Source organism: Scardinius erythrophthalmus (genome assembly GCF_964197995.2).
Source record: "Scardinius erythrophthalmus genome assembly, chromosome: 15".
Lineage (NCBI taxonomy): Eukaryota > Metazoa > Chordata > Actinopteri > Cypriniformes > Leuciscidae > Scardinius > Scardinius erythrophthalmus.
The window spans coordinates 29,752,032-29,762,279 of record NC_138235.1 but is presented as its reverse complement, the minus strand read 5'-3'; the positions used below and the strand labels follow the sequence as shown (position 1 = coordinate 29,762,279).

Here is a 10,248-nt window from a genome sequence, read left to right as displayed (position 1 = left end):
CAAATATTTAAGTTTAAATATCTATACCATACTGTTTTAGTTCTATTTAGTCCATTATGGAGTCAATTTTATACATTATTTTATACATTAAGTATACATTTTACACACACAGGCCTTTACTGGCCCCAGAGTGTTAATGTCCTCAGGTTTACTGATAATGAGTCAGTAATGTGAGGTGTGTGTGTGAGTGTGTGTGTGTGCATAAGGATATTGGTGTATGTAAGGTTTGCCAACCATGGGGGGAGGCTGTCACCTGTTAGTGAGATACAGCAAGCCAACCATTCCTCTGTTCTAAAATAAAAAAGCACCCAACAACCTCCTCTCTCTCTGCATGTGCTGTTTGTCTTTCTTCTTCAGTCCAAAACAGGTGTCTCACTGGTTCTGGTTCTAAAGACTGACCCAATGTTAGACTGCTAGTACAAATGCCTAGTGCTGTTTGAGCATTTTCAAAGTTTAGTCCCCTGATTTGTTTTTTATGTTTGCAGTTCACTAGGTGTTAAAAGTTAGAAGCAGTCAGAAGGTCTTGTATAACCTCCTTTACACACACACACACACACACACACACACACACACACACACACACACACACACACACACACACACACACACACACACACACACACACACACACACACACACACACACACACACACACACACACACACACTTAAGCTGACCACATTGCAAGTAAAATAATATACGTAATGTCACGCTCATTTAGCAACAGAAAACTTGTCGATGTATGATTTCTCAGGGACAAAAGCACAAACTTTTTTTCTCATATCACATTTAATTGTTTAAAATGTAAAGTTGCAAGTTCAAACTTTATGTCTTCTGTGTGCATGAATGCATTCTGTTTGTGTGTGTCAGTGTACCTCTAGGAGCCCCTGGTGGTATTTTTCATTTGTTAGGCATTCAGAACCTTTGCCTGACCCCAAGAGAAGCATCTAATGCTGAAACGCATGCAGAAACTCCTTGATTATTCTTTGCCATATGGATATATTTTATTTGGCTCAAAGGGTTTTCTAATTATCAGGCCAACAACAGTCAAACATGGAGGAAGTGTCAAAAGAGTGGCCTCTGGCAAAAAAAAGCCTCATTATTAAATTGCAAGTATTTAAAATTGCCGTAAGTGCAAGTGAAATCTTTACACAGTACCAATAATATTCATATTCTCCATATTTGTGAAAAATTACATTTAATAAGAAAATTAGCAAAAGCTAACATGTCTGCAAAGGAAAAGCGTTCTTGTCAGTCTTGGATTCAGAGTGAGACAGCTGACCTGGAATCAGCATGTATCTCGTGGCAGGATAATCCTTCTGAAGAATGCCAATGGTTGTATTTATAAAGTGTGAGAATTATCATCTTGGATCAGATTTCATTCAGCCCTGTCTGTTCCAAGACCCAGACAGCAGCGCTGATCCAGACAAAAACCCTTCGACTTGGAGAGAATTTGTAAACACTAGCCCACATTTTGTTTTTCCTTGTCCGGTTTCAGATTAAATCACATTATCTGCCATTAATGCTGTTCGGATGTGCTCTAAACCTCAGCACAAATAAGTGACGTAGTTACCTGATGATTGTCACCTAGAAAATGGTGTAGTTCAAAATTCAAGTCATTGAAGCCTGTTTCATACTTCGTGACATCACGTCCTGTCATTTTCAGTCTGCTCACTCTTAAGTGCCAAACTCTGTTTTATTGTCCATAAGATGCCGAGTCCAGCCTCACAAAAGGCATCTGTTAAAGTCCTCACACTCCTACCAGCAGTTCAGGGGACTCATTGAACCTTGATGAGATCCGATGGCTGATGTCCTTTCATGCCGTGAAACTGAGCAGGATTGTGCGCAAGTGTGTTGGTAAAGTGTTTTCTAGGTTTCCCCGCGTGATTCTTCAGGCATTTCCATACCCTGGTGTCCAGTAATAGTCTGTGCCGCTTCATCAGAATGATTTTAATGATATAAAGTCTATTTAAAAAATATCCTCAATGTTATCTTCAGCTGTCATTTTCACAAAACATAAATGATATTGCAGATTTCTCTCAGTTCTTTACATTGTGTACATCTGTTTCTTTTGCTTGCCATAGCAGGATGTCCCTCTCTCAACTCTTGCGAGAGTGATGAATGTCCGACGGATTATAAATTATGCGATCGACTAGTCCTAAAAACTAGTTTATACTCAAAGAAAACATTCTTAGCTGAGTTTTGTAGTCCGTCAAAGTTTTTGGGTCACAGGTCAAGCCATGTGGGCTGTCACCTGGGAGGTGGAGCTCGTCAGCCCCAAAGTCCGTGAGTCAAAAAGATTCTGTTGACTACTACTGAGCACGTGCAGACCGTCCACAGTGGATAGAACCTGCCTGTCCGTCAGCGTCCCGCTAGGGGAGGAGCCGAGGAATGAGCTTTGCGTGGCGGCTGCCTTTTCAGGGCTGGTGGCCAAGCGGGGAGAAGTGGAGAAGTTGTAACCATAGAGGCCATAAGGGCTGTGCAGGCGGAACCCATTATAGGATCCCTGTGTGCTCTGGTTGGCGGAAAACGCATTATGGGTATGGCTGGGCATTAGGTACTGCAGCTGGGAGGTTGTGCTTGGCATGCTGTGGATCTGGATTGGCAGGCCACTCTGTGTGCACGAGAACGCTTCACCTTCGGTCCCGCTCATATACGTTGAGCTCCGAGTAGTTGAAAAGGCATCTGCTGCGGGGCTGGCCAGTCGACTGTAGGAGTCTGCGGAGAGGGGAGGGGCGTAGCGGTGGAGAGGGTGGCTTGTTCGACTGCAGGTGGAGTAATCGCACACGGGCCCTGCCCCGGAACCCAGGTGGAATGTAGGGGAAGAGCATGAGGACGAGGACAGCAGATGTGTGTGTGCTGAAGACCCAACAACACCGTGAGAACCAGCTGCACCTGAACGCAGTCATAACGACATATCATTAATAAAACATATACACAAAATATACAAATCTCATAGTGTGAAATTTCACATTACAGAGATTCAAAGTAAACATAAAATCAAATTTATTTCAAAATATATCATAATACATCTTCCTGGTCTTCATGTGTACCAGGGTTGTGCAAAAAATCATATTTGAAGAATTGGCTCATCTTTAAATCACTTCACGGTTCATCTAGTTATTTGTTTGGTTTGTTTGGTTAAAGGTTTAGTTACAGTATATTCATTTCTTTGAATTCTTTCATTTTGCTCCCAAGCATTCAAATTCAAGTTCCAATTCTGCATCCAGTTTGCTAGCTCAATAAAAATTTAAATCAAATTCAGGAATTGAAAATATATAAAAAAGAAAAAAACATTCTGTTATTTATTCACCTTCATGTTGTTCCAAACAACATTGGACCCAATTTACTTTCATTGCATTATAAAAATTTTAGACATTTTTCACAATATTCTTTTTTTTTTGTTCCACAGACAAAATAAAGTCTATTTGAAATTAAATGAAGTATGTTAAACTCACTGGTACAAGATATTCCAAAATCAAAAATGTCTTATTCATGTTATTACTTACAAATACGTATAAACAACAACCAATTGTGCAATGATAGATTTGACAGGGAAAACATAGACACACGTGGTACCTTGTTTAGTGATTCCAGGGAATTCCTCAAATGTCAGAGTTCTCAGTGAGGGCCGCCAGAACGCATACGACTCAACCAGAGCCTCTAGTCCCATCCTAAATCACACAAGCATTCTGATCAATAATTAGACACAAGAACACACAATTTGCATACAAATACAAAGGCAAGAGTGATTCAGTAAAGCTCTCAGTCCACTTAACAGAAAAGCTCTGCATATGGCTAACCTTTCCAACAATGTGTTCAATCCTGCCAGCCGTCTTAGTGCTAGGCCCTTTCTTTATCAGTATGTATTTGGGCAGTAAAGCAGAGCAGGTAATGAAGAACATAAAGTGTGTGTGTTGGTGTGTGCGACGGCAAGGCTATAATTATTTTCACATAGCTTTATCGGTGGGATCAGACATAGAGTGCAGGAAGCCACAGTTAAAGCTTTACGAGGAGAGAGAAAGAAAAAGAGAGAGGGGTGTGTGTGTGGGGGGGGGACTTTTCTGGCTTTTTCTGGAAGTAATGGTGGTGCTCGGTGCGCCTTGTTAGCGTGGACGTTACCCCACCCCCTCCACAGTACCACTCAGGCGATAATTCACACAAGATGCCTCAACTTGTTTCGGCCCCAGTTTTATCAGCCACACCACTTGAGCTATCAAGTGGCCGAGTTTGTTTAGCAAACTGCTTAACTTTTCCTGTAACACTGAGCCACGGGGCTCGATCTAAGTGCTCAGCGAGACCTCGCATAGGGACGGAGGCAAAGTGGATGTATGTGGTCTGCTGCGATTCAGAGGGGTGTTAAAATCGCTCTCGTTTAAAAATAATGAGCAGAGTTAAACTTCCCCACTGAGCTTTCGAGTCAGAGTCGTGCAAGCCTTATTTCTGCACAGCCTCCATTTCCTGTTTGCACGTTTATTATTTATTTTTCTTGTGTTATGTGAAGATGGAGATTATTTTTTATTGTGCTGTGTATTTTCATTTATACATTTATTTTTGTACATGGAATAATCTGACTCTATTTTTGTGTTTATTTTGTCTGGGCCTCGCTGGAATCTTGTGGTACTTTCAGTTTGGCTAAAAGAAGACTTTTCCCTTTGGATCTGATAATCCTTTAATACGGTTTGATAGTTCTGAAATAACTTTACACTGATGTCAGAAGAGAATGAGAAGTTGAACAAAAAACTCTAGAGAAAAATAAATGTAATAAAGTGTCATTTCTGTATTGCAACACAAAAAGGTAAAAGCAGACACTACACATTTTGGCTATTCCGTGACAGATGGGCTTGCCTCAATTGTGATCAATAAAATTTTAATGAAAAACCTTGGAAGACCCATTTCCCAGTTCCAGTATTGGTGCAGTTACTGCTTTTTAAAATGTGCAATGCCATTGACTCAGATCAAGCAAATCCTTTGGAAACCCAGAGCTAAGCATTAGTAACATATACAGTAACTAAATGTATTTACCTATTTCTTCCTGAGTCTCTGAATCCTTTTGCAAATGGATTCCTGTCGATCTTCAGTCTTGTTATCTGTAAAAAATCCACACACAAAACACATTCTCTTTACTGACCCAAAGCCTGTTATGTCAAATTCCCTGACCTAGCACCAGTGACCCTTATCCCACAATGCAATGTGTGTGGGTTTATTTTATAAGCTTTTTTCTTCCGTATGTGTGTGTGAGAGAGAACATGTGTGTTGTGTTTTTATAAGCTCAGACAAATGGGTGACATAATTTCTAAAACTTGGCAGTTAACATGAAAACGATGATAAGATTTCAAGCTCTAACTTAAAACATGCTCTGGTATTAATCTGTTATAGCAAACGAAAACACGTTCATTTAATCAAACAATATATAAAATCAAAATTTTTCTGTGTTGCAATTTATAAATACTTTGCTTCTGAACTGTAGGCAAAGGAAAGTCAATACATTTGTACCCTTTATAAATAAATTGCCCTTTATGGGGTGTTGGTTGCATACTCTTTAAGTCTCATAGAGGCTTTGATCTATGAATTTAGAGAGCAGGAGCCCTTCAAATCCCAATTTTAGGAGATTTGTATGATTATTTCAGTAATATATCATATAAATTAAGTCATTTATCATACCAGTGTATCCTAAATACGAGCGTTCTGCAAGTTAACTGGGTTTATTATAAAAAAACATAAAACATATTAAAAAAGTTAATAAAATGAACAAAAACAACTATTATTGTCACAATAGAACAGCTCTGCTTCATCCATTGTATTGAGTCCAGATGATTCTAAAATAGGTCCTGTGTGTAAAATTTTGCATATCTTGTATCCTAATAATATTATTCATATTGTATATATTACTTGCTTTTGTCTTGCTTGCTTGGACTTACAAAAATAAATTGGCCAGTTTTGTTGTGGCTGGCATGACTTTCCTATTCATTTGTTTTATAAAAATCAAGCCGTAATAATGTAATCCAATAAAAAGAAAAGGCACTGAGCCCGACGAATTCCTCTTCATTTAATTTCAAGAAACAATCTGAACCTTATTTGCAGCTTTTGTGATGTGTTATCAAATTGTGCATAAAACAGTTATGGCAGGATGTGTTGGGAATTACCTGTTGGTTTTGGTATGCAGTCACCGTTGTGAAGACAGTTTCAGGGAAAGAGAAAGCTTTGACACCATCCCCAGTGGGAACCGCCTTAACCGGCGAGAGTTCTTCACCGCACTCCTTACGGATGACGTGGACACGGGGCTGGTACTTGTGCATGGAGTGCAGAATGATCTGGAAAACATTACATCGCGCATCAGTGTTTAGAGTGGGAAACGGAGGAATTACCAAAGCAGTTTTCTACCTCAATAAAAACACACATGCCTCCATTTTCAAAGGCCAAACGGGCCTTTAACTGCCTCGCCCTGGGGATGTTTTCAATTGAGTTTGTTTACAACCCTCCACATTACAACATGTTTAGACCTTTAAAAAAAATACAGCAAAACAAAATGCACACCGGGCGACAATGGCTAGCATATGTGTAATAGGATGCATGAAAAGAGTTGTCCAATTATAGCATTTCATTTATTTCAGGATCACAGAGGGAAATTCTAAAGGTCTGCTTTACTAACTAACTTATGAAGTCTTAATGTATTTGCAGGTTTTCCTTATAAGCCTAACATAGACAAAAATTGTGCAGTTTTCCTCATTCAAATGTACAAAAACAACAACAACAAAACATTTATATTCAATAAATTACTCTTGGATACATAATAAGAGATTGTCTCACATGGCCTTGGTCGTCGAGCTCGTTATTGGTCAGTTTGAGTTTGTCGAAGCTTATAACCTGGCGCATCCACGTCTCACCGGAAGCAGGGGAATCCGGATGGATGTAGACGCGTGGAGGGACAGGAGAGTCGGCGTTACCCGCTACCATCCACTTCGAGCTGTGGTACACATACCTTGGAATGGGAAAAAAAAAGTCAGTGTGGTGATTTAGGCTACATAATATGATTTACATATTATGTAAAATCATATTTACATAAAATGAATTTTAGACGGCTCGACTTTTTAAAGCAATATCTTTCAGTATAGTTTTGGACTCAATGTATTTGAGTTTCGTCGCGCGCAACACATTTCTTTGATTTCTCCGTCTCAGACTACATGGTTGCTTAGTCACAGTTTCTATAATATATTTGTGCTGTGTAAATAATAAAATACATAATGACAGTAGCCTTATTGTTTTGTTTATGCAGTGAAAATGAACTGAATCACTTGAGATCACCCATTACTGTCTTTACAGCTGTAAAAAAAACCGTTCAGATCGCATTGAACTAACGCGATATGAATTTGTTTTGACTGCCGTTGTCTCATGACCTTCAGGTCCACGAGGTCAAGCTCCCAAAAGGGCATCGCAAAAGGCCGGACTGAAGATGTCAACAAAGTCCCGGAGTGCCATTTGTGGAGACGGTTAGTTCAAAATGCTCAATATTATGCAGCGACCAGTTGGGAAGACAAATTTCGTAAATTGCTCACCTGTACCGTTTGTTGTCGACAGGAACAATATCCATAGCAATATAATACTGTTGATGAGGATCCAGTCCCACAATCTTAACCCTCATCGCGGGAAACATTCGCCTGGGATAAAATGACATTTTATATTAATATTTTCATTAGGACTACATAATATTGAGGCAAGCAGAATTGCAAAAGGAAATTCAGATTTCCAAAGAGCACAGTTTTTACCTTTATGTGGGCATCATTTTTCTAATGGTATAGCCTAGGTTATAACGCAGCCCGTCTAAGTCAAATAGCCTACTTTTTTCCAAATAGGCATATTTTTAGAGATACGTCAGTTAATTTAAATAAATGGTCAGTCAACAACTCAACATAAAATTCAGCATAAAAGTAGGTAGCTTATAATGCACAAAACCAGGTCTAATATAATAGTAAAATCTATCAAATGTGTGAAAAAAAGGCTATATGAGCAGTAGGCCTATTAGCCTAAATATGAGCGGCATTTTCGTCGCAATCCCTTTTTAATTCAGTATTTAATTCCCAAAGTCCATTTCTGAAAGTAACCCCATACAAAATAGACTTTAATTCAGATTTTTGGATTAAGAATTCATGTTTGGTTGCATCAAATAAATGTTTTTATAGAAATTAAAACAAGTCACATGGCGTAGGCTATTTTTACTATAAAAGAAATTAGTGTCTTTATGATTCAAACGTAAATGTGAATATTGTGATTTTAGCCAATAACCATTAAATATTGTAACATTGAAAAGCGTGTTTTGTGTGATGCACCTGCCGGCTTTGGTGATGATCATTTCAGTTCCTATCTCGTGGAATCGCTTCCATAAGTCTGAGCCCTGCAAATCCACGCGCATCTCCTCTCCGGAGCTCGTGCCCGATTGCGCGAGGAGCTGCGCGCCCTGGGGTGCAGGTTGTGGGCTATCCAACAACACGTCCTCAGACTCAGCTGAGAAAGACAGAAAGAGTTTGTCTGAATTATTGCATAACAATCTGCAGAACCCTTTTTATTAAAACTATTGTTATTGCAATAACGAGTGCTGAAGTGGCATGCAAACTTGCTTTGCAATGATTTTCTGTATTCGTACTACATGTATTTACAGACTAGGCTATTATTACTTTATAAATGCTCTTGAATATTATAGTGCAATTATAAATAGCCTACATTTCCCCCGTTTTTTCCGTTATGGAATTAAGAATTTAAGTCATGACTTTGTGATGCATTATCGAGATGACAGATTCTTAGAAGAACTGCATTCGTTTACTTTAAAATATAAATAAATAGGCTAAAAAAATAAGCGAATTTTATATTTTATTCCAGCTCTATCCATAGTTTGTTTGTTTTTTTGCAAGTAAGCCTATTTAGGCTTTAGTAATGGCAAGTTAATTTGAGTGTTTATGATTGTGGCCAAACTCATAAACAGAATAGATTAGTCACTCTCTTAGTGCCCATATTTATGAGGCTCATAACTGTGTTATTTTGTGTTTCTATACTGTATTTTTCGTCATTGTCACCCTGACTTGACTCAATTACATGTCTAAATTACAGAGGTAGGCTATTTTTACTTCAGAATTTATTGATATATTTATTGAACATTTTGTTGGTGAAAGACTGTCTTCTTTAATGTCAATTTTTGGTTTGTATTTAGCAGCCTATTACAAAACTATAAAGGCTAGAAATACAGAATAACATTGTGTATGTTTTCATCGTGCCATGTTAGCCTACTTTTCAACCAAGATAATAACAAATACATTTTTATTTTGTGGTTGTGGTTTGTTTCGCGCGTAACAAGCCTATTTGTTACATAGCTAAGTTAGTCAAGGGATGGCTACTTACGGGATTCGTCGCTTACGCAGTCTATCTCGCAACTCCTGGTGCTGGGACAAGTTCTCCTAGTCTGGGGTTGCGGACTTTCTGTCAGGCTCGACTCCTCGTTTACCTCCTCAAAACAATTTTTGTTATCCTCCTCCAGCTTTCTTTTTTTCTCCGTGCCAATGAGCGCTTCTACCGAGAATGCGTGCGCTTTGAGGCTCATAGTACACGGGGACCGTCGTTTCTCAGCCATGGTTACAAACCGAGAAGACAGATTGGACGAGAAAGAGAAGTTCACCAGAAGTGCACATGCAACAGCACTTAATCTAGCATTCCTTGAGTCAGAATAGTCCACTTCAGTAACTAATTAAAACGGGCGATGTGACAAAGACGCTGAAAACGAAGCGACAGTCTATTTAAAACAGTCTCATCGGTCTGTCAACGCGCACGGACACCGAGGCAGTGGCCGGGATTCGTTAAAGTGCCAATAACCAGGGCAGAAGAGGGGCGGGGGCTCCTCACGTCAATCACCGGCGCTCTCTGCCAATAGGCGCGCTGCGTTTCGGCCCTCGTGTGAAACGTTCCGCCCATATGTGGTAAAGCCTGGCTGAATGAATCATCTCTCACTCACTGAGCTCCAGTCGTGCTCGCGGCATTGCGATCATTTTCACACTGCGGCTGTACATGCTCCACATGCTTCCGCATTACCTCCTCACGAGCCCTTGTGAGCCAATTCTGTAGAATTATTACCAAATCTACGCCTGTATCTGCGTGAGGCCCAGTAATAATACATGTCAAAACTGACTTGAGACTTGCAGTCTACAGTTTCTAAATACAAGTCCCCAAGAAGCACTCATTTTTACTACGAGACACAATTTCCTG

The 10,248-nt window shown here is 39.5% G+C and overlaps 1 protein-coding gene across 1 annotated transcript; it reads right to left on the bottom strand.

The window, feature by feature from the left end:
* Window positions 1-777: 777 nt before the first annotated feature.
* Window positions 778-9,830, bottom strand: tbx18 (T-box transcription factor 18). The gene is made up of 8 exons (XM_081387659.1): window positions 9,391-9,830; window positions 8,328-8,502; window positions 7,557-7,658; window positions 6,811-6,982; window positions 6,147-6,314; window positions 5,026-5,090; window positions 3,580-3,674; window positions 778-2,895 (listed from the first exon to the last, which is right to left on the bottom strand). Exons 1-8 carry the CDS (start codon window positions 9,617-9,619, stop codon window positions 2,234-2,236), a joined length of 1,668 nt encoding a protein of 555 aa, XP_081243785.1. The 5' UTR covers window positions 9,620-9,830; the 3' UTR covers window positions 778-2,233.
* Between the last annotated feature and the right edge of the window lie 418 nt (window positions 9,831-10,248).

Coding starts and splice junctions, on each gene's coding strand:
- tbx18 (XM_081387659.1), bottom strand. CDS start 9,619: ATGGCTGAGAAACGACGGTCCCCGTGTACTATGAGCCTCAAAGCGCAC. Junction 8,503..9,390: donor CTGCGTAAGCGACGAATCCC/GTAAGTAGCCAT, acceptor TGTCTTTCTCAG/CTGAGTCTGAGGACGTGTTG. Junction 3,675..5,025: donor AGAGACTCAGGAAGAAATAG/GTAAATACATTT, acceptor TGTGTGATTTAG/GATGGGACTAGAGGCTCTGG.